This window comes from Manis javanica, chromosome 5, assembly GCF_040802235.1.
Source record: "Manis javanica isolate MJ-LG chromosome 5, MJ_LKY, whole genome shotgun sequence".
Lineage (NCBI taxonomy): Eukaryota > Metazoa > Chordata > Mammalia > Pholidota > Manidae > Manis > Manis javanica.
In genome coordinates this window covers 171,516,855-171,539,499 of record NC_133160.1, presented here as the reverse complement: position 1 = coordinate 171,539,499, position 22,645 = coordinate 171,516,855, and the positions used below count along the sequence as shown (strand labels likewise).

At 53.9% G+C, this 22,645-nt stretch overlaps 2 protein-coding genes across 2 annotated transcripts in view; one reads left to right on the top strand and one right to left on the bottom strand.

Moving 5' to 3' along the window:
- The window catches only part of GRK4 (G protein-coupled receptor kinase 4), a 28,287-nt gene extending 28,027 nt beyond the window's left edge, over window positions 1-260 (bottom strand). The window contains exon 1 of the mRNA XM_073238084.1: window positions 77-260. Coding sequence (XP_073094185.1) covers window positions 77-260 — 184 coding nt within the window. The remainder of the gene's footprint in view (window positions 1-76) is intronic.
- NOP14 (NOP14 nucleolar protein) lies at window positions 59-22,637 on the top strand. Its single transcript, XM_036992253.2, has 19 exons — window positions 59-453; window positions 3,384-3,518; window positions 3,964-4,102; window positions 7,187-7,329; window positions 7,809-7,943; window positions 8,711-8,833; window positions 9,520-9,651; window positions 10,444-10,690; window positions 11,586-11,716; window positions 12,272-12,357; window positions 13,691-13,826; window positions 15,728-15,829; window positions 16,329-16,482; window positions 17,853-18,012; window positions 19,659-19,806; window positions 21,504-21,622; window positions 21,817-21,972; window positions 22,199-22,299; window positions 22,385-22,637. Exons 1-18 carry the CDS (start codon window positions 259-261, stop codon window positions 22,296-22,298), a joined length of 2,541 nt encoding a protein of 846 aa, XP_036848148.2. The 5' UTR covers window positions 59-258; the 3' UTR covers window position 22,299; window positions 22,385-22,637.
- Window positions 22,638-22,645: the final 8 nt, after the last annotated feature.

Genomic DNA, 22,645 nt, shown 5'->3' with positions numbered 1-22,645 from the left:
GTCGAGCGCGACGACACGTCAGCGGGAGTGCGCGCTTCACGTCGGCGGAAGTGCGCGCTCCTCGCGGGCCCGGTACGTCGGCGGAAGTGCGCGCTCCTCGCGGGCCCGGGTAGAGAAGCGCAGCGGCGGTTCGCGTCCGCGCACGTGCTTCCCGAAGGGGCCCGTTCTCGAGCCGGCTGTCGCGCCCGCCGCTCGGTCTCCTCTCTCTCCGGGGCCGCGGGGAGCCGGGCGCCTGGCGGTGCGGTGCGGCGCGGGGCCATGGGCAAGGCCAGGTCGGCCGGGCCGCGCCGGAAGGCCCCCGGGGCCCCGGCTGTGTCGCGCGGCGGCCGTGCGAGGCCCAACCCCAACCCGTTCGAGGTGAAAGTCAACAGGCAGAAGTTCCATGTCCTGGGCAGGAAGACGCGCCACGACGTGGGGCTACCCGGGGTGTCGCGCGCGCGGGCCCTCCAGAAGGTAAGCCGGGCGCCGCCCGCCGCGGGCCCCCTGAGCCCCGCTCGGGCCTGGCCGACCGCTTCGGCGCAGCACGGACTCGGGAGCCTGACCGCCTGGATTCGGGCCGCACCCTGGCGAGCCGGGGGGCCAGGGGGAGGCCCTAGGGCTGTTGGGAGAATCGAACCCGTTCACCCAGGTCCTTAGGACAGCGCCGGCTCAGCGCGCGTCCGTTAGACCTGCGCCATGCTCCGCGTCCCTGGAAAGGCCTGTCCCTCCGAAACCCCGCACACGAGTGTCTCCCTGGGACGACTCCGCCCCCCTCGGCAGAGCTGCCGGGGCTCCGATACGGAACTGCCACCGTGCTTCTGCGAGACGCTGAGCACTGCTGGTCTAGGGACGTGGGTCTTCTGGATGGGATGGTGGATTACATAGGATGCTCAGTAGATGTGTGAAGAATAAGTGTGTCTTTCCTTTGAAGCACATGACCTGCCCCCTTGCAGGGTAACGAAATGCCCCCTTCTCTAGAGAGTCTCAGAGCTTCCATCTTTCCTGTACTTAAGGTCCCAGAGTATTCTGTACTTTTCAAATTAAGTTCAAATGGCATTCAATATGCAGCTTCCGAGACATGTTAATTGGTTTGTTCAACAATATTTATTGTTACTTTGAGGAAAGTATATTAGTAGGATGGTGAAAAATTAAGGTACAGGAAGGAAAGTAAATTTCCTATGGTCACACAACTAACAAGGGCTGGGGACTTGCACTGGATTTGACTGTCTGCGAAGCTTTTATGGTCTGCTTAGAGCATACGTTTAAACTCTGTTCTAGGTGCTGGGGAGATAAAGGTAAATTTAGCTTTGGCCCCTGCCTTCCAGGGCTCATAAGCTATATTGTCACACAGGGCGCAATTCAGTTGCTCTTTACGTGGCGTAGAGACAGCAGTGTGTATAGCAGACCAGACAAGCTTACAAATGACTACAGGGTGTCCCGTAATGTGGGCTCTGGAGTAGACACGTTTGTCTTCACTTCTTAAGCCTCAGTTTTCTCATTCCTGAAGTGGGGACAGTAACACACACCCTGTCCCTCATGGTGATTGTGAGGATTCAGTGCAATAGCACATCTGGTGCATAGTGAGCGTTTTCTAAATTCTAGCTCTTCTCCAGCTTGGCATCCTCAGACTCTCACAATCTGGCCCCAACCTGTTGTCCTTCCTTTGTCTCTTGTTTAGTCCAAAAAGGCATCTTACCCCCGATCTCTCAGGGGCCAGCCCAGCTGCTTCTGACGCTTTCTCAGACCAGCAGCCCAGATAAGGCAGGTGGCTCCTGCTTCCAGCCTCTGACAGGTCCACTTGCCTGCTGTGCTAAAGGCCTGGGGTGAATAATGGGGGGGAGGGGGGAAGGGTGGGCAGGTGCTGCTTCCTCTAAATCCCCAGGGCTTGGCCCAGAGTAGAAAATCAAGTATTTGAAGGAATCAGACGTGGGACCCCAGTGCTGGGGACCACCTCGCAGTCAGGAGATGTGATGGCAACGTCAGAAAATTCTTCATAGAAGGAGTCACACTCGCGCAGGAGGGTGAGCAGGATGGTCAGAGGTGGGGACAAAGGCACACTGTCCCGTGTAGTGGGGGATGGGGCACAGTGCAGGATGGAGAGCTCAGCTCCCTTGAGGGAACACAGGCCATGTGGTTGAGATAAAGCATGGTGGGTGTCTAGGGACACATGAGGTTGGCAAGGTGGGATCTGACAGTCCCTCAGAAGTGGGCTGTCCTTTATGTCTTCTCTTCTCCAAGCGGGGGCAGCACTGTCGGGGGGTGCTGCCTGAACATATAGCCAGGGTGGGCTCTGTGTTGAGACTGCAGGTGCCAGCCAGGCCCGCCATCACTTTATAGCTGTGCCTTGGTTTCCTCTCTTCTCACAGAATTTGTAAAATAACGAGAGGTAATGTACCTGTTGATCCTTTACCACCGGACAGGTATTGTGTTAAGTCTACATATAATCTTCTCAGCCTTCTGAGAGCAGTCCTGTTTTATCCCCATTTGAACATGGGGAAACTGAGACAAGGAGCAGTTGTGTGACTTTCTTTTGGTTGGAGGTGGCGTAGCTGAGACCCAAGTGCAGACTGAAGTCACTCCCCAGCTCTATCCTGAGCCGTCCTCTTTGGGCTCCTGTGAGCCCTTTAGCACCTGAGGTGCGTCCTACATTCCCTTTTTACAGGTGAGGCCAATGGGGGATGGAGAGGTTAGGTGTCCCAGAGTTCTAGCTGGGAAGCGGTGGGCTCGTGGGACTCGGGGTCCACACTCGAGTGCATCTTCCAGGCCTCATACATATATCCATGGACAGCCACCAGAGTGCTGTGAATGTTGACCTGGAGTTACAAATAAATTTTGGCAAATAGACAAATTTGCAAATCTGGAACCCGGGGATAACCAGGATTGGCTGTATGTATATACATATGAACATGTTTGTACGACAAGCAGAGAAGACAGGCGATGCTCCTACAGCCTTTGTGTCCATAACTGGTCATGTTGTAGAGGACATGTGGCTTCCTTTTCAGCCCTTTGTTCCATTTTCCCTGCTTCTCAGCCGGAACCCCGGTCCCCTGGCTTCCTTACTTGATGGCATTCCCTCCGAGTGCTCAGTGGCTCTGCCTTCTCTGTGGTTGCTCTGGCTTCTCTGTGACCTTTGGCATTGCGGGGGAAGTACACAGCACACCCTGGAGAGCCCCCTCGGCTCCAGACATCATTCTCTCTGCCTCCGTTGTGTGCAGCAAGCCAGTTTCCCCTCAGTAATTTTTGGACTGTAGGTTTCAGTGGCCGAAGGCATACAGAATGGCCAGTTTGCCAGGAACACCCTCTGTCCCCCGTGGGGCGTTTCCCCATTGGGGGTGCAGGTCGTCAAGCCAGCAGCTCAGAGTTGCCGGGACCAGTGTGAGATTCTTTGATGATCTGTTTTTCAGCGCACCCAGACTTTACTAAAGGAATACAAAGAAAGAGATAAGGCCAACGTATTTACTGATAAGCGCTTTGGAGAATATAACAGCGGCATGAGCCCAGAGGAGAAGATGATGAAGAGGTTTGCTCTGGAACAACAGGTATGGCAGAGAGCTGGGGGGTCCCCGTGGAAGTCAGGCTCCAGGAGGAGGGCCTTACGTACCCCTTGCGTAGCTGGCCCAGAGAAGCAGCCCTCTGTAAATACCAGTTGGGTGGGACAGCATCTTGCCCGGAGTGCATGGCCGTGGCGTATCCCCGGGTTGGCCGCACTGCTGCCGTCAGTGAGGCTAGGTGCAGGCACACGGACCGTGGGACACTGCTGGTGGGAAGGCTGTGTGAGGTACCAGCAGCTGAGACTGGCCCATTGCTTCATTCACCTTGTGTGGGTCCTCTTCGTGCTGAATCATTGCTCAAATGACCTGGAATAATCTTAAAGCTGCCCAGGCTACATTGTCACATTGCACGAATGATGGGGAAATAATTGGTTTTTGCTATTCAGTAGATATGGAAACTTCAGGAAGCTGATAACCTTTTCTCTTCTGTCAGCGACAACACGAAAAAAAAAACATCTACAACCTAAATGAAGATGAGGAATTAACTCATTACGGCCAGTCTCTGGCAGACATGGAAAAGCATGATGACGTTGCGGACAGTGATGACGACGCGGGAGGAGGAGCTCTGTCTGGTACAGGCCGGGGGCCGGGCTGCCGTCTGCTCAGTGCCCTTTGTGGAGCCCTAGGGAAATGGTGTTGGGTGGCAGTGTCACTGGTCATTAGCCTTGCAGGAAACTCTACGTGTAACAGGGTTTTTTGTCTAATTTTTTTACTTTTACAACTTTAAGAAGGTACATTTGTGTAGAAAAGACAGATCTACAGACAGGCAGATTTTTGTAGGCTGAGAGAGCAGTTCAGTAGCCCTTCGTTTTATATGAACATCAGCTTGTCTCATTTTACCCACAAGCTCAGAGAAACAAGGCGATTCATCCAACCTGCGAGTCAGAGCTGTGGATAAACGCCTCCCGCCCAAGGCCTGCTGGTTCCCAAGTCAGCTCCTCTCCCAACCCATGCGCTTCGGCTGCCACTGACAGTTCTGACCTAATGTTTGTCCTCACAGTGTTTACACAGTTCTTCTAATCTTTACTAACTATGGAACCAGTTATGACAGTTTTGTGGGAGAATAATAATTGAGCTGCTTATTTATAGATAGTAACAAAGCAGATTAAATTTTACCATTAACTGACCCTAAGTACAACCGAACTGAGTTTGGACTCAGCCCAAATCTGATCATCTTGGATTCTGTATAAAGTGGCGGTCATGTCTGTGTTCCTTACAGTTGGAGTACCCCATTTTCCAGCATAACATCTTCAGAGCAAGACTGCACAAAACTGAAACCGACTCAGAGCTTTGTCTTTGTAGTGTGTGGGAAGCTGAGGCATTAAAATCCGTGACAGCCTTTTTGCTATTTGGGTAATCCTGCGGTGGAAGGTTAGGAACAAGGGGGCCCGCGCCTCTGCTCCTTAGCCCCGGAGGGGGCCTACAGCTACGAGGTCATGGAGGGAATGGCAGTGGTTTGATCTCCTGTGCCTCTCTCTGCACTCTGCATTGTTTCAGACTGTTTGTGCGTGCTTCACTACTGAACGTGTCTACCTGGGGAGTCCCAAGTCCCTGTGGCCGAAGGCGGCGGCCCAGTACCATCATGTCGGTCATGTTGGGGGGCCTGGTCTTTCCTCACCCAGTGAGCAGCCGTGACATTGTCGGGCCGGAAGGCTGTGGTGCTCAGGTGACTAGCGGGCAGCTCTGTCCCACTGCTTCCAGGTGTTGGTCCTGGGGACTCAGCTGTTCACCTGAGATTTCTTATCATCCTTCGGTTCTACGAGCTGATCAAAACCATGTAACTACAAAAGGAAAAGCTCTTACACTTGGCAATAAAAATGAATCATTAGGAAACACACACTGTGTCCACACCACAGTATGTCCTGGATGGAGAATCCCCTCTTCAGGTAGCCTGTGCGGCAGGGGTTGCCCAGTGGCCCGCCGCAGTAGGCCGTGTGAGGGCGGAGGTGGGAGCTTCCCCAAGGCCCTGCCGCCAACCCCAGTCCGTGCCACCCTGGGCTGACACCACGGTGCTGCTCAGTTCACCCCGGGAAAACAAGTGTTTATGGTTCTGTAAGGTAAACTATTTGGGTTTAAAATAGATAAGTACCTAGAAAGCATTCTTATTCTTATAAAAGCACACTAATGGAAGCTTTAATTTTTTCTTTTTCCAAGAATTCTTTTCTGAATCTTACGTAGTACTGACTTATTAGTTGGCATTTTGTACATTTTTATCCTCAGAAAATACTATGAACAACCTTGATTTGCTACAATACTAAATGAGTCATGTTTTCTGATGTGCTGAATTTTCCAGGAAGCCAAGGAATCATCATTCATTAATTCAGCAAATACTGGCTTATATGCCAGGCTGCTCTTGGGTCTAGGGAAATAGTGAGCAGAGCTGTCCTGCAGTTCAGGAAACACATCACCGAACTGTGCAGACGGATGAAAACCAAAAATGGGGGGTAAAAGTAAGCCAGACGGGCTAGGCCTTGCCACTAGGTAGTGATGGGCCTCCCTAAGAAGGTGGTGGCCATGCAGCCCTGGGCACTCTTGTTGGGGAAGCAGTCAGGGGCCTCAGGAGGGGCCTGGGATGGGCCAGGATGGCCAGGGGTGAGCGAGGAATGGTGACAGGCAACCGGAGCTACCCAGTCCAACAGGGCAGAGCCAACGGGATGACCTGATGAATTAGATGTCAGGCCTGGGAGAAGAAGAGGAACCCAGGCTGAGGCCCAGGGTTTTGGCCCGAGCAGCTGGAGAGGCGGGATTGCCATTCATCGAGGGCTGGCCCCAGCCAGCTGTGGGGGCCCAGTGGGGGGGAGCAGGAGGAAGGCCCAGAGCCACTCTGCTTGGCTGGGGTGAGCAAGCTGCCTACAGTTTTCTCGGTAAGGGTGGGAGGGGACCAGGAGCTCCTGGTCTGGAGCCGGGTTTTAAATGCAGTGCGTCTTCTTTCCTCCACACACGCTCACCCTCGCAGGTGGGGAGCTTGATTCGACCTAGTGGCAGCGCTAAGGAAGCACCGGTCAAGCAAGAGGGGAGGCCGGCGGGGATTGTGGGACTGCGTCTGGCTGGGCCGAAGGCCTGTAGGAAAGACACTTACCCATCGTTTCTGTTTGTGCTCCTGGCAGAGGCTTACGGTAAAATCACTTAACATCAAAAGCCTCCATTTTTCTCGTCCAAGAAATTGTTTTTTTTAAAGGTTTCTTTCCATTCCCAGTTCAATGGTTCCCACATTTTGTCCCCTTCCCCTGCCCTGGTGACTCAGGGTGACTGTTGCTGGCTCAGGCTCCTGCCAGCAGGACCTTTCGTCACCAAGTCTCTGCTTGCAGAGTGAGGAACGGGGGCTGAAGAGGCCCGACCGTGGACCCTCCGTTCCAGGACTCGGGTTCCAGCTTGTTTTGTGTTTGCTGCGCCTCTGTGAGCCGTGCCTGCAGTTAGCAGATAGGGCCTTGCTGTTTCCAGCCGGCATCTTTGCGTCTGGGTCTTCCTGGCGTGGCTCGCCCTGGGTTTTTCTCAGGTGCCACAGCCTAGTGTGTGCCAGCTTCTGTGTGGAGGGATTTTTTTTGAATGTGGAGTCAGTTCCATATTCAAGGCTGTACTTGGAGAGATGTTTGCAGAGAACGCCGCCTGGGCCAGCGCCTGGGGTCACCCAACTGCTCTCTGCCTTTTGTCTCCAGCCGAGCTGACTGCGGCCCATTTTGGAGGTGGCGGCGGGATCCTTCACAGGAAGGCCACTGGGCAGCACGGCGAGGAGGGGGAGGAACCCAGGTCGCACCGGGACCTGATCGCAGAGCTCATCGCAGAGTCCCGGCGAGAGAAGGCAAGTCGGGCAGCGTTCTGGATGTGAGGGCTCCCTCGTCCAAGGTGCTCGAAATATTTTTGAGCTTTTCTTCCCTGTACATTTTTAGGGAAATGTATTTAATATTTTCTGTGGATTTAATAAAAGCATTCACTTTGAATAGAAATATTTTAAATTTAATCAGGCAAATACTTTGGATGGCTTGTGGCTTTGGGATTATTTTGGTTGATTTTAGTATTTTGCTATATACGGAATTCGTAAAACATCACTTTTTCACTAACTGAACTGCTCAGAGCGCCTAGGTGATTGACAGCAGGAACTCAGTTCTGTGTGATGACATTTTGTAGCTCTGCCTGTGAGCCCCTGATTCCCATGGTCTCTTTTCTGCCGACGCACTGGGTGTTGACTGAGTGGTGGCCGCCTGTGGCCTGGACACTGACAGCAGGCCGCCTGGGTGGAGTCTAGCGGTAACGGCTGTGCCATGTTTGTTCTTTCCTCAGAGGGTGAGACAAGCTCAGCGAGAAGATGCCCTTGAGCTCACAGAGAAGCTAGACCAGGACTGGAAAGAGATCCAGACTCTCCTGGCGCACAGAACACACACGGCAGAGAGCAGAGACACGCCGGAGAGGCCCAAGGTGCGCGGCGGGCGGCTGAAGCGAGAGCCGCACCCCCGGCCACGAGCGGCCCTTGCTCTGCGAGAGGGCGGACGTCGGGCTGCTCTGCCGGCCTGTCGCCTCTGCGCCAGCAGCTCCCAGTCTCCATTTCTGTTGGGACTTAAATTTTCTGCTGAACTTGTATGTGTTACATCAGGGTGGAAACAGACTCAAAGTTACTTCGATATCTATTCCAGAATAATTAAAGAAAATGGTTGTTTCTTGGTACGAGAAGTACTTCAGGGGGAGGCTTTCAGATGGTGTTTGGGTTTTCCTGTTGTGTCTGCCAAAATGCTGTGTGTTGGCTTGTTTTCCCTCTAAACAGTATTTGGCTCCTACCACGCTTTTAATCTAAATTATTAGAAACATTGCATTCATTCGAGTAGCAGCTTTGTAGGAAATCCTTGGGATTTCGCCAGATCGCCTTGTCGCGTGGCCGTCTGTACATCTTTGTCGCCCTTACCATTGCTGGCCCTTTTATCCAAGTCTTCCATTTTGTGGGCTTCAGACCTAGATGAGCAATGTTAGTTTATAAAGCATATGTATTTTGGTAATATCCTATGAGCAAAAAGTCCTCTATGACCTAAACATGTTCTCAAGGCTGATTACAATAGCTTTCTCTCAAGAAGAAAAGATTTGCCCTGTGGCTCAGCTTCTCCCTAATGGTGTCCAGCTATTGCTGGGATGCACAGGAAGCTGGCTGTGCAGATCTTTCCTCTTCAAATGAAATTTTCTTCTTTCTGCCCTAGCCTGACGCCTATGATGTAATGGTTCGTGAGCTTGGCTTTGAAATGAAGGCGCAACCATCGAACAGAATGAAAACAGAAGAGGAGCTGGCAGAGGAAGCGCAGGAGCGGCTCAGGGGCCTGGAGGTGGGTGACGGGGCCGGTGCTGTGGGCAAAGCTGTGGCCCCCTCGTGTGCGGCCCTGGGGTCGTTCGGTGAGATGGAGGTGTGCTATTTCATCAGTGGAACCTTTTGAGGCTATTTCAAGTTTATGTCCATTTTACTATTATACCTGTTTTCTCATTATGAAAGCAAAAAGAGACAATACACAGATAAAACATGGACATTTCTTCTAATCCCCTACCTCCAAACAAGCACAGCACAGAGCTCCTCGCCTCCGCCAGAGGCGTTCTGGGCTCCATTACATTAAGACAAACGAAATGGAGAAACGCTGTCTACAGCTGGCCTTTTCGGTATGACCACACAGTGGGCCTCATCCTGTGTCGGTGCAGACTTTTGGGTAAGAAAGCAGTTGAGCTACTTGCCTGAGCACGTGCGGGCCTCAGTGTAAGGGGCCGGTCGGCATGGTTGGACAGACAGGCCTCAGAATAACAGGTTGCCTGCCTTGTGACTAGAGAGTATTTCCGCCCCGATATTTATATTTATTTCTCTTAAGTTGGAAAGTCTTGTGTATGATGCTTACCAGGTGTTTGCACATTGAGTGGAGACTAGAAGCGGGCTGCAGGCTGCGGGCTCCTCGCAGTCACGGCCGGGCTGCCTGCCTCTCCCGTGTCCGGGGAGCACAGCTCGCAGCTCTTCTTCCCTCCTCCTCAGGCCGAGAGGCTCCGAAGAATGCTTGCAAAGGATGAGGATGGAAACACTAAGAAACCAGAACATACGTCAGCGGATGACTTAAATGATGGCTTCATACTGGATAAAGATGACAGGCGTCTGCTTTCTTACAAAGTAAGGCAGTTACCTTCATCTTTTTTTCAAGAGCACAGTTTCTGGTATTTCTTTCAGTCGACTTATCACTGATGTGATGAAAAGCACAGGTCTTTACAAAGACCCCCTTTCTGTGCTGTTCTTCCTCGGTGTCTGTGTGTCTGAGGTGAGCGCTGGGAGCAGACCGTGACCTCGGTCCCCAGCATCTCCCGGGAACGGGACAGCTTTTGTGGCCAGCTGCTTTTGTTTATAAGTGTGATTAGCAGCATAGCTCAGCGCTGATACAGAAGCAGCCAACTCAAGCTTAGAGTGTGAAACACTGAATAGAACTATTGAGTTTCTAAGATTGGTGCAGTTTTTAATTCATGAACACCAGAAGGTTCCCCCTTTGAAAGTGTATCAGTCAGTTCAGGGCAGGAAAACAGAAGTAGACCATGTGTGAGCAGAAAAGGATCCGAGACAGGAAACCGGCCTCACAAACCACTGGGTTGCTGGGGTGCAGTTGGATCCCCTCCAGGCGTTTAGGTCCCTCCAGGTGCAGCCCAGATGCGGGAAGCCCTGCCGCCTCGGCAGCTGCTGGCGCCTGCAGTCACCCCGGGGAGAGGCTGAGCCCAGCCCAGAGTCCTGGTGGTAGGGGTGTGGGAGACAGGGCTCGGGACAGCATCCCAGGAGGTGAGCGGGGAGGCCTGGCTCCAGTGGACCATCGCAGTGCGTAGGACCTGCTCCCTGCAGACGGGCGGGGTGACGCCTGGTTGCTGCACAGCGCCGCGGTCTGCCCCAGGCAGCAACGCCTCAGGCCCCATGTGCTCCTAGGACGGAAGGGTGAACGCTGAGGAGAGTGGCGAAGCTGGTGCCGGGGAGAGCGAGCAGGAGGAGGGCGACGACTCACGCGAGGAGGACCCCGAGGAGAGCCACTCGGGCCTGGAGTCGGGTGCGGGCATCGAGGAGAGTGAGAGGCCCAGGGCAGCGCAGCGGCGGGTGCCTGGGGGAAGGCCAGCGAGCAGAGGCGGCCAAAACACTTGGGCAGCCGCCGGCACCGAGCCGACTGACACATGCGCAGGTAGGCAGGCGGGTTTCCTTGCATTTCACAGAGGATAAGCTCCGTGACCTGGTGGCACGTCCGCCTTGAGGGGCTGTGTAGGAATGGGGGACCAAAGGTGCACCTGGATGCATGGACACGTCCCACTGTAGTGTGGCCTGCAGGCAGTCACAGCTACCTTTCTGCTCAGGTCCAGGGGCTCTCAGATGGTCACAGCTTCCTTCCTGCTTGCGGTCTGAGACCTCTGCTGTTACCCGGGACCTGGTCCACATGCTGGCCAGAACACTGGCTCATGCTGCGTGGCTGCAGGCTGGTCTGCAGGGCCAGCAGTGGGATGAGGGACCCTCACAGTCCCACAGACATGGGCAGGTCCTGGGAGGTCAGAGCCGTGTTCAGGCCTAGGCACTCTTGTTTGGGCACGTGACAGCTCCTATAGAGAGAAGTCCAAGTCTGCTGACTGTTCTGAGTTGCCTGTGACTTACGGAATTTGCAAAGGGTGAACCAGCTAGTGAGGCTGGCTTCCTTGGGAGGGGTTTCCATCAGGGGCAGTCTCAGGTGGGGGCACTGAAACCATGTCACTGCCTTGACTCACCACGTGTTGGGCATTTACGTGACTTTCTGATCAAGAAGAGGCTGGAGGTTGTTTCTTCTGGGAGGCTGTTCTCGAGACCCCATCACCGGTAGCCCGTTTCAGGCAGACCTCACAGGTCACACCAGCACACACTGCACATATTTACAGTGATTGTAATGTAAGGCAAAGTGAATTATCTCTACAGTAGATCTTCTGTCATATCCCTTTGGTAAAGTAAGAGAAGTAATAGGACCTCAGTTGTGTTTAGTGTTTATTCCATGTTATCAGAAGTGGCCGTGAGTCACACGTCAGACAGTAAGTGTGGAGTGTTCTGTATTCCAATAGCTCCCGAGTCCTGTGAGGAACTGAGATCTTTATTATCCGGAAAGTCAGTGGAGGAGCAGCTTTTGGTGGTGGAGAAAATTCAGAAATGCAATCATCCAAGTCTCGCAGCAGGAAACAAAGCAAAATTGGAAGTACGCTGGTGCAAGTGTGTGTGGGGTCTGGGACGGAGTGGGTGGCCCCTTGCCTGGGCATAGGAACTGCCCAAGGCAGGCAGGATGGGCCTACAGCCACGAGGTGACTGCTGGCTGTGTGCAGAGCAGGTGGAGGACCGAGACGTGACACGCATCACCCTGAGGTCTGCAGCAGGCTTGGGGAGGTGGGACTATGCCCACATTTCACACATGTGAAAACTGAGGCCTGGTGATCTTGCCTCATGTGGCCACCAAGCAGCAAAGCCAGACCTCTAGGACACGGGGAACTGCCAGTGCGCCATTCTTCTTTCAGTAACTGTGTGTATTTACTGAATGAGGTGTGGTCTACGACTGAGGCGCTGTTGGCTGTTCCGGGCCCGAGCTGGGCCCGAGCTCTCCCTTTCTCTGCTCCTCCTCGCCTGAAGCAGGGTTCTTTGCCCGAGTACTGTGAGTTGCAGCCCTTACACCCCGTCTTAGCTGGGGTGTGGGGAGTGCATGTGGAATGCCTGTAAGTTTGTTAGCACTGAGCTCTGTCCCCATTCCATGTTCTTGCAGAAACTGTTTGGCTTCCTTTTGGAATATGTTGGAGATTTGGCTGCAAATGATCCTCCAGACCTCAGAGTCATTGATAAGTTGGTTGTGTAAGTAAAAATGGTGGTTATCTGGAATGTGAGGTTGAGTGGAACAATTTCTATCCTGTTTAGAGGCATAAGAACACATGTTGGAGTTACAGGGTCGACCTTGTAAACAGGCCTCACCACATTCATTGATTTCAACCATGACATCCCCCTTGCTGTTGCCGTCATCTTATAGGTAGGGCATGTTTTTAACTACAAACAAGTTTACTTTCAGACAGTTGAGCACCTTCAGACTATTCACAGTACAGCTGACCCTTATCATACTACAGCTGGCGCATGGGGACCAGGGTGCTGACCTCCAACTCAGTTGAAAATCCCCTTATAATTTTGACTCCCCACAAACAATAGCTACCATTGACTGGAAGCCTTACCGATACTGTGAGCAGTTGGTTAACACGTTATATGCTAAGTGCATTTGTATACTGCATTCTTAGAAGAAAATCAGCTAGAGACAAGAAAGTGTTTTTTCAAATGTTCACAAATCTCCAAAAAATTTTCCAAAATTGAAAAAATTTGAGTTCAAGTGGACCTTGCAGTTCAAACATATGTCATTCAAGGTCAGCTACATTTGATGACTAATTTTCTGTTTCATTCAGTGAAATTCCAAGCTCTACTTGGGTGGGCTGAGAGCTGTTAGGAACAAGATTTCAACAGCATTTCATTTTGCTCCGGGACCCCACCCACCTCTAGTTGGGTCCACATGGCAGAGGAAGCGAGCATGGCTGGCCGTCTCAGGGAAGCAGGCCCTTCTTGTGTGCCTGCTCCTGTCCTGTGCAGGGCTGGTTTCTGGGCCTTGCTGCCCTAGGACCTCTGAAAGCAGAGAATCGTGTGTGGGCTTCCATCATGGTGCCACATGGGCTGGGGGGAGGCCTAAGGCAGAGTGTTGGGTTTGTTGAAAGTGTGTGGCCTAGAGGCTGCCCCACGCAACACTCCCAGGAGCCAGCTTCTGCCCTGACTTCGAGGAGTGCTTACAAGAAGTTGTTGCACCCCACGTAAGGTGCCTCAGCATAGTCAGCCACCCTGGGCATGGAAAACATGCCCCCCATGGTCCGTTATTACAAACTGCTCCTCCTGCTACCGCTGCAGAAAAGTTACAACCAGATTTTTAGGGAATGGCAAAAATGGATATAGATTATCGTTAAAAAATATTAGTCAAGTGATGTGGGTCCCCATGAAGGCCTGCCAGATATCAATAAGAAGAAAAGTGGGTTCATAGGGGCTCCCGTTCTGACCTAAGTCAGCAGGTGGCTTCAAGGAAAGCAGTCAGTGTGGGGATTTGGGGTTCTCTGTTTTGTTACCTGATGTTGGCCTTCCCCGTGATGTTTCTGTTGAACAGGCAGCTATATAGTCTTTGCCAGCTGTTTCCTGAGTCTGCAAGCAGCTCCCTAAAGTTTGTTCTCCGAGATGCCATGCACGAGATGGAAGGGATGGTTGAGACCAGGGGCCGGGCGGCCTTTCCAGGGCTGGACGTGGTGAGCAGGGGCCAGTTGGATGGGCAGGGCGCCAGTCACGCTGGCAGTCCCGTGCTGGGGTCTCAGCACAGAAGGGCTGATGAGTGAGCACGGGGCAGCTGGCGTGGAAGGTGGGCCGGGGTCCAGATCCTCCGGGGTGGGCTAACAAACCCTGAAAGGATTAGCTACCCATTAACAGTTAACTAATTGTAGTTAATAACAACGAACTTCTGGTGTGATTCTGTATGTGTAGGGCTGCATTCAGTCTTCACAGCAAAGAGATTTTAGAGCCCACGAAACAGCATATATCCCAAAGGACCTGAACCAATGGGCAGTCCGCTCAGTTTCGAGGTCTGTTCATTCACTAGAGACAATGGGATGGCTCTGAGATTTCTAGGTTCTGTAACACCTGTGTCTGTATTGTCAGCTTTTGTGACTTTGAAGAAGTAGTTGCTCAGTTCATTTTCTACTCTTTCTGTTGTAATGAATCAACAGTGATTGGCAGAAATTTAAAAATAAAGGATTTATGTTAATGGTTTTAATAGACTCTCCAGAATAAGACCTGAGCCAGTGTCCGTGAACCACTGCTGGTGACGTTAGGTCTGTGAGCCTCTACCCAACCCCCTCCACATTTTCCTATTTAACCAGTGAGTGGGGGACACCTAGAGCTGTAGTCAAAGAGCCAGTCTCTGCCTCTTTGGAGCCTGTTTCCACTCACGTGTGTTAGAAGGGAGGCTGAGAGGCAGGGGAGGTCAGCGTGCTGCCCAGCCTCCATCTCAGCCCCTGTGCGAGCGTGGCACTGGCCTCCTTCCTGGCTGGTCAGTGGGGGTGGTGATCCAGCACTGCCAGCCCAGTAGGCCTGACAGTGGGTATGAGTTAGTACACATAATGTGGGTGTTGCTAATTCAGCTCACACTTGTCTTGCTGGCAGGGTGAGGAGCAGTTGGGGGGTGTCTCCCTGCCCCTGGTTTTCTGAGGAGTCTTAACATCAAGGGGTCATGTCGCTGTATCTGTCCATCTGCCCTGGAGCTCTCTGGTTGATACTTGAACCCCTGCCTGAGCAGAGAAGAGGAAATGGGTCCACTGGGGTGTGCTTGACATTTTCTAGTTCCCATGGGTCCAAGCAATCCAGTTCTGGTTCCCTGGAGGACTTCTTTGTGCCTCTGGACAAAGGGGAGTGGCTGGCGGCCATGCCGAGCCAGGCGCAGGGGGGCCTCTCTGCTGCCATGTGCGCCAGCCTTGGGGCTGTACCTGACCCACCGTGTCCCCGAAAGTAATAGCTTGCTGTCATCATCTAAGACAAAAACGGCACAGTCCTGTTCTTAGATGTCCTCTTGGGAGAGTGTCATTGAGGTAGCTTCATGTCTCGGTGACGGCGAGGGTCCGTCCCTGGGCCTGGTCTATGAGGCTGCACCCCCCAACACCACACTGGCCTGAGCTGCTGCCTGACAGGAAGTTAGGCTTTAAGAGCTTCTAGAAATGCTTCCTGAGAGATGGGCTATTGCTCAGGACTGAGGCCTGTTGACCAGCTGTAAGGGAGTTCTGGGGCTGCGGGGCCCATTTGTCACGTGACGGGCAGATGGGGCGGCAGCGCCATGAGAGCTGTGTTGAGAAGCCCATGTCCCACTCACTGCTCCCCACGGCAGAAGCCCCAGGACAGCAGCTCGGACAGGGCTACGGTCCCCACTCTTTCCAGGTCCGGGCCCCAGAGAAATGTTGCGTGTCCCAGGAGAGTCTGGCTCATGTGGCGCGTGAGGTCGGGGGTGCTGGAGCAGGGGCAGGGACCGCCCCGTGGGCACCGCACGCAGGTGGCTCGCCACACCCACCGGGAGTTTCAGAGTCAGTTTTGCCATGGGCCTTTCATGAAGGCAGGTATTAAACTTCAGTTTACTTCTTTAACCTGTGTAACACCCTCTTTCCAGCTCATTTATTTGAAAATTGCCGGGATGCTGTTTCCAACGTCTGATTTCTGGCACCCCGTTGTGACTCCCGCACTGGTGTGTATGAGCCAGTTACTCACTAAGGTACGTCCTTGCTTCGCATGCAGGTGTGTCAGGACCCACTCCATCCTCGGGGTGTCGTCGAGTAGAGTAAGGGTCCTGCTGGAGGTCGGGCCTAAGGAAAGTGCCCCAGCCTCTGGCACAGAGGGGCCTGTGAGCAAGTCGGGAGCTCTGGGGTCCCTCTCCGAGCACAGCTTCCACAACGCTCGCTGGTTACGGCAGGTGTGTGACCCCAGACACCACCAGTCCAGTTAGCGGTGAAGACATCAAGCCTGATGTGGAGCTCTGTCCCCTTTTGGTTTAAGACAGTCCAAAGAGCCCCTTTCCCTTGATGAGGTGTATGATTGGCGCTCACCTACTGCAGTGGCTGCAGTGTGCCTCGTTCTGCTCCAAACAGAAGGCGCTGCCTGGTTGAATCTTGCTGCTCAGCACTGCTGTGGGGTAGAGCCACCATCTGCCAGAAGCGGGGGCATGTTCTGGCCTCATCACTGCTGGCGGGTGACTGCTCCTGTCCCTCTCTCAGTGCCCCATCCTGTCTCTGCAAGACGTGGTGAAGGGCTTGTTCGTGGGCTGCCTGTTCCTCGACTACGTGGCCCTGTCTCAGCGGTTTGTACCTGAGCTTGTCAACTTTCTCCTTGGGATTCTTCACATGGCATTGCCACACAGGCAGAGCCGAGGTGAGTCGATTTGGGGGCACTTCTTCCCTTCTAAACATGATGCGTCCTCGTATAAGGTTGGAATGTGGAAAAACAGAAAGAAGGCAAAAACCTCCGAGGCCCTGCTGTCCAGAGCAGGGTCCTTCCTGGCCTGTGTGCGCGCATGTGCACACCCCCGCTTTGGAAAAGAAGCAGTCCTGCTTTTCCTTGCTACAGAGCAGCCGGTGGCCACATGAGGTGAGAGAACGAGGCCTCCCCAGATCCACAACAAAAATATATAAAGTACCTGTTTTCTATAGTGATCGTGTGTTGAAACAATAGTTTCGTTTTTGGCTAAATAAAGTGCATCAGTAAGATTTCTCTTTTTTTTTGCTTTTTTAAATGTGGCCTCAGACACACTCTCAGCCCCCTTGGGGGCTGCCGTAGGTCCCCGCGGCCAGGCCATGTGCTGCCGGGGAGAGAGCACGATCCGAGGAGGAGGTTCCAGCGCCCCTGCCCTTCCTCGCCTAGCTCCCCTCCATCCCCGCGGGCCGCCCCTTCTACACTCTCCCTGCCCCACTCTGCTCCCGGCCAGCATCCTTGCAAAGTCGCCTGGGCTTCATCCTGTCACCTTCACCTTTCCCAGCCTGATCACAGGTCGTTTCTCAAGGACAGGCCCCAGACCCAATGCCAGCATGTCTGCACAGGGCACCTCTCCGCTACCAGGCCAGGGCCGTTCTCTGACACTAAGGACTGCAGCTGGTGCTGCCGGTGGTCCCTCCCGTTCAGCTCCTTGTGCCCTCGCCGTGAGCTCCGGTGTGCCACGTGTGCAGTTGCACAGCCCTGCCCAGTGGGCTGGCCAAAAGTGCTCACGGTCAGACTCCAGGAGAGTGCGCTGAGCCCCAAGGGTGGTTGGGGTGGCTGTCAACCTGCTTGCCCCTCTCCCTCTGCCCAGCCACCGCCGACTGCTGGGCCTGGGCCACACCAGGCCTCTGCCCGCCCAGACAGGCCATTCCTGCTGCCTCTGCTGCTCTTCTGGGTGATGGGTTGAGTCCCTACACCTGCCAGGTCTTGGAGGGCAGTCACCCTCTGGGACAGGCTTTCCCGACCTGGCCAGCTGGGCGCTCCCACCCCCCCAGCACCCCCAGCCGACCCCCCCCGGTCCCCGCTTCGCCACATCCCGCTGTTGTTTCTTTCTGATGTTCAGCCTCCTTCATGTCATGTCTGATGGGTGGTAGTCCTTGCCTGTCTCTCCATGAGGGCAGGGGCGTGGCCTATCCTACTCGGAGAAGGCGGACACCCCATCTCTGTTCGTGAAAAGTGAACTTTCTAAAGGCTCCCCTGTAGAGCCTGCCCTCTGAGCCCCATAATGCTCAGAAGCCATCTCTCTCCCTGTCCCATCTGAAATTCAGGTTACATACTGGTGCATCCTTTCCGAGCACATGGGAAGAACTCGACGTTGCTCGTGGTTTCTGACGACAAGGACATGGCCACTTGGCAGGGCAAAAGTCTCTCCCTCTCCTGGGCAGGTGGACTGAAAGCCCAGACCACGACGGAGGCCAACCACACCAGGTACACGCAGGGCCCGGCGGTGGGCAGCGGCAGGCTTTGTCTCACAGCCACCCGACTCCTCACTGCCAAGCAGGGAGCCAGACGCATCACAGGACACACATCACAGGTGTGACCATGGCTCCTCAGTGGGCACGGGACAGGATGCACCGCAGAGCAGTGAGAGCTGACAAACACACTCAGAGGAGCAGGACAAAATCCGCATGCAATGGGCTGCATCTCCACTCAGGAGAGGAGAAATTAACCAAAGAGGTGAAAGGCTTGTACAAGGAAAACTGTAGCAGTGCAGAAAGAAATTAAAGGCATGAATAAATGGAAACATCCTGCGCTCATGGGGTTGGGATCTCCGCCACACCCCATCCCACACGCGTTCGGGTGGTGGGAGGAGTGGAGCAGTAGGCTGGCTGAGCTTTTTGTCATGAGTCCTAGTTCTGTTCTCTCACTTTTTTGAATTATAGATTACTTGGATATACGTATTATAAGTTTGTGTGTGTGTGTTCTAAAATACACCTAACAGAATATGCCACCTTAGCCATGTCTAAGCGCAGCAGCCAGGTGCGTCCAGCAATTGGCATTGCTGTGCAGCTGCCCCTGCCCGCCCCCAGGATGTGCCCATCCCGTGGATCTGACCCTGCACTGTCACATCTCTCCGCCTCCCTGGTCCCCAGCCCCCACCATCCGACTCTGTCTCTGGATTGGACCCCTCCATGGGCCTCATATAAGGGGAATTGTACAGTGTCTTTGTGACTAGCTTAATTCACTAAACATCATACCCTACAGCTGTACTGGTGGTGTAACATGACTCTGAATTTCCTTCCATCCTTTCCCCAGCTGTATAATATTCCACGTATGTATAGACGGCCCTGTGCCCATTCACTCGTCCACCAATGGACAGTGGGCTGCTTCCACATCTCAGCTATGGTGACTTATGCTGCTCTGGACGTACGTGCACAAGTCTGTCTGAGACCCTGCTTTCAATTCTTTGGGATGTACACCCAGATGTGGGGTTGCTGGATCGCATGGCAGTTCTGTGGAGTTTTCTGAGGACCCTTGGCTCTGTCTCTGCAGTGGCTTTACTGTTTTTATGTTCCCACTGAGCTGTGCCCAGGTTCCAGATTCTCTAACCTCTTTTCCTGCTTTTTTCGGTACTAGCGATCCTCACGGGTGTGAGTCAGGTGAGCTCTCCCAGGGCCCCGACAGGCACTTCCCTGGTGGTGGTCAACATCATGGTGCTGCTGCCTGCACACATTCTTGAGAGAAGTGTCTGTTCACGTCTTGATGGCCATTTTTCTCCATGAAAAAAACTTTCCCAAAATACATGTATTATTTTCAAAATTTTTGATTTTGCAAATAGTAATATAAAATGGAGCTATTCTTTTTCAGCTGTTAATCACACTTTCTGCAGTTCGCCTTCCTGTTCAGGAGGTGGTGGTGGTCGCTGTAAGGCCGAGCACTGAGCTGTCACTGCGCCGACTCGGCCCTGAGCAGACAGTCGCCTCTGTCTGTTGCGGCCAACGTTGGGTTTTTCAGAGTTATGTGTTGGAGATTTTAATTTTTGCCAAGACTACTGACGCTGGTGACTGAAGTAGAGTGAGCTGCCCTCTGCTTTGCCTCGTGCCCTGAGGCTGGGTCTTGGTCGCCCCTTGCAGACTGTCCTGCCTGGCCGTGTGTCTGGCTCTGGTGAAGCGCTGTGTGCTCCTGTATGGCCCTCTGCCGTCCTTCCACGACATCATGAAGCCCCTCAAAGCCCTCCTGATGGAGCACCTGGCCGAATGCCATCACCCCCCGGAGCTCCAGGTGAGGCTTCCTGGCCACAAGGGTCTTCTGCCCTGGCTGGGCTGTTTCTATGAGTGGAGAGCAGGTTGGTGGGTGTTTTTGTCATTGAGGTTGCTGCCCAAGAAGTTCAGGACACCATCTTTGGAAAATACAAACACAAATGGGAAAATGAGAACAGTGGGGAAATAGATGGGAAAGACCTGTGTACTGCTGGGTGGTCTGGATCTGGGATTTTATCCAGGAGCCGTGTGCTCCCTTCAGCCTTCACACTGCCCACCAAGGGTTAGATACCAGCTGGGGAGAGGGGGGGCCCTGTTCAAGGCAGCAGGAAGCCACAAAGGATGCCTCGTTCTGACCTGGAAGCCCCACGGACGTCAGCTCACCCTCATCTCGCCCTGAGGCCCACTCCCACCGCCCCGTGCGCTCCCTGCCCCCATCTTGGCACCTGGTCACCCCAAAGTCCCGCACCAGTCCTGGGATTGTTAGGGGCTATCCTGCATTCTCAGTGGGTCCCGTCAGAGCAGAAGGCAGTTAGGACCACAAAGCCAGGGCAATCTGAACCGCAGCGGTCTGACGTGTCTGACCTCATTCAGGGGTCTTCACACTAGCCCGTCCCTCTGCCTGAAGCACTCTGTACAGCCACTTAGCTCGTCTCCTGGCTTCCTGCCTGTGAAGAAGTGGCATCCCCCACATGGGACCTCCCAGGCATGTTGCACCGTCACGTCTCTGCCCCGCAAGGACGTGGGCTGCATGAGCTCAGCCCCTCCGCTGTGGCCCCAATGTGTCCCTGGGGCCAGGGCAGACTGGCCATGGTCCACACCAGGTCATGTTACTTGCTTCAGAAAAGTGGTGAGGCTCAGGTGTCAGCCCCTGTCTCTAACCTGAAGCTTACTGGACAGACTGGCTCTCTGGTCCTGTGGGATTCGGCTGGCCAAGAGGCCACAATGGAGTTCACAGACTCAGTGGGCTGAGCTGGTCATGCCTGCGTGTAGTCCCGTGGACAGGGAGCAAGGGCTGGCTTTGCCCACAGTGCAGGAAGCCTAGTCCCGGAACACACCTGTACTAGGGAAAGAAATAGAACCAGCTTCTGGAAGTTCCTCAGAAGCTCCAGCCAACTCTCGTGGAAGCCAAGGCCATGATGGAGGTGGCTGACCGCCTGGTTCCATTGCAATGAAAGGAAGGAGCCACAGAGCCCAGTAGAAACTTAGCCCTGCTGAGCGCCCCATTGTGTGGTTCCACTGGCTGCCCCTGCACCCTGCCCTCCCCGTGCAAGGGAAGGCTCTTCCGCGTGTGGCCATAAAGGGTGGGTCACTGATGCCCATTGGGACAGTTGTCTCTGGGAAAGAGGATTCCATCCTGTTTGCTAGAATCTAGAAGCACAATCTGCCCTATGTCCAAGTTCCTAAACAATATCCTTTAGGTGGCCTTGGGTCTCCAGTCCTGCCAAGCCCGGCACTGTGAGGTGGGCAGGAGCTGCCTCAGTTCCCCTCCCCCATCATCACAGCCCAGCCACGTCTGTGAACCCAGCCTCATACCTGCACCCCATTAGTTAGCACATGAAGCCATGGGTCCAGAGAGGGGAGTGACCATGGAGGGTTTGGGGGAAGTGGGGTCTCACTGCCATGCTCCATCCCCCTTCCTCCCAGAGGCCTGTTGGGCAGCTCGTGAAGCCACAGGGTGGCAGGACTGTGTGCATCAGCTTTGCTCATGTATTCCAGGAGATGATTAAAAGCATAGTGACAGCAATGGAGGCCCAGAGGAAGCACTATCAGCCGCTGGTCTGTGAGAAGAGCAAGCCTGTGCCGCTGAAGCTGTTCACCCCCCGGCTGGTCAAAGTGTGAGTAGCAGCAGCTCCTCCAAAAGCACCCCCATTCTGGAGAGAGCCCCCTCTTCTGGGGCCAGGACAGATGAGGGGTGGCCAGCCGTGATGCAAGGACTGGCAGAACCCGGGAGATGCCGCGCGGGAGCAGGCTGTACTGGGGTGGGGCCCCTGAGACTCGGGCCCCCTTAACGTTGGCCTTCCACCATTAGCCTCGAGTTTGGAAGAAAACAGGGCAGCAGCAGAGAGGAACAGGAAAGGAAAAGACTGATCCACAAGCACAAGCGAGAATTCAAAGGGGCCGTCCGGGAGATCCGCAAGGACAACCAGTTCCTGGCCCGGATGCAGCTCTCCGAGCTCATGGAGCGGTGAGAGGGCCGCAGGCCGCCCTGGGTCCAGCCTTCACACTGCTCTCAGCGGCCTGGGCACAGCCCCGCGACCGGGCTCCCCGTGCCTCCCACCGCTCCTCCGTCGGCTGTCCTGGTCTCGGGTTGCGGGCCCACGTGGCTCTGAACTGCTCCCGGGTCTTGGATGGAGAAGGTAAGACGGCCTCCAAAAACAGATGCAAAGATGGTTTTCTTGTTTTCTTCAAAGGGATGCGGAAAGAAAGCGAAAAGTGAAGCAGCTTTTTAACAGCCTGGCTACACAGGAGGGTGAATGGAAAGCTCTGAAGAGGAAAAAGTTCAAAAAATAAAGTATGTTTTTAAGTTAGGCAAGGATTGTACATGGGAAGTAATAAGAGGCTGCGATGTCACGTGCTTCTGCTTTTCTGTACTTCAGCTCCTGTTAGGACATCGACGAGGCGCACGTTTGGAACTAGGAGCATTTCTCCACAAGAGCTGCGTGTAACGAACTGTAAACAACCTTCACTTCATCATTTCCAGACAAACCTCAGTTCATCACAAGGTTTGGGACTGGGTTTGTGGCCAGCGCCGTTTTTGGCCAACCGAGAATAATACCTTCATGTGTAGAATTCAGTGTTCCCTAATGCTGTATAAATTGTTCTCAATTACAAATGAAATGAGTTTGGAAACAGTTAAG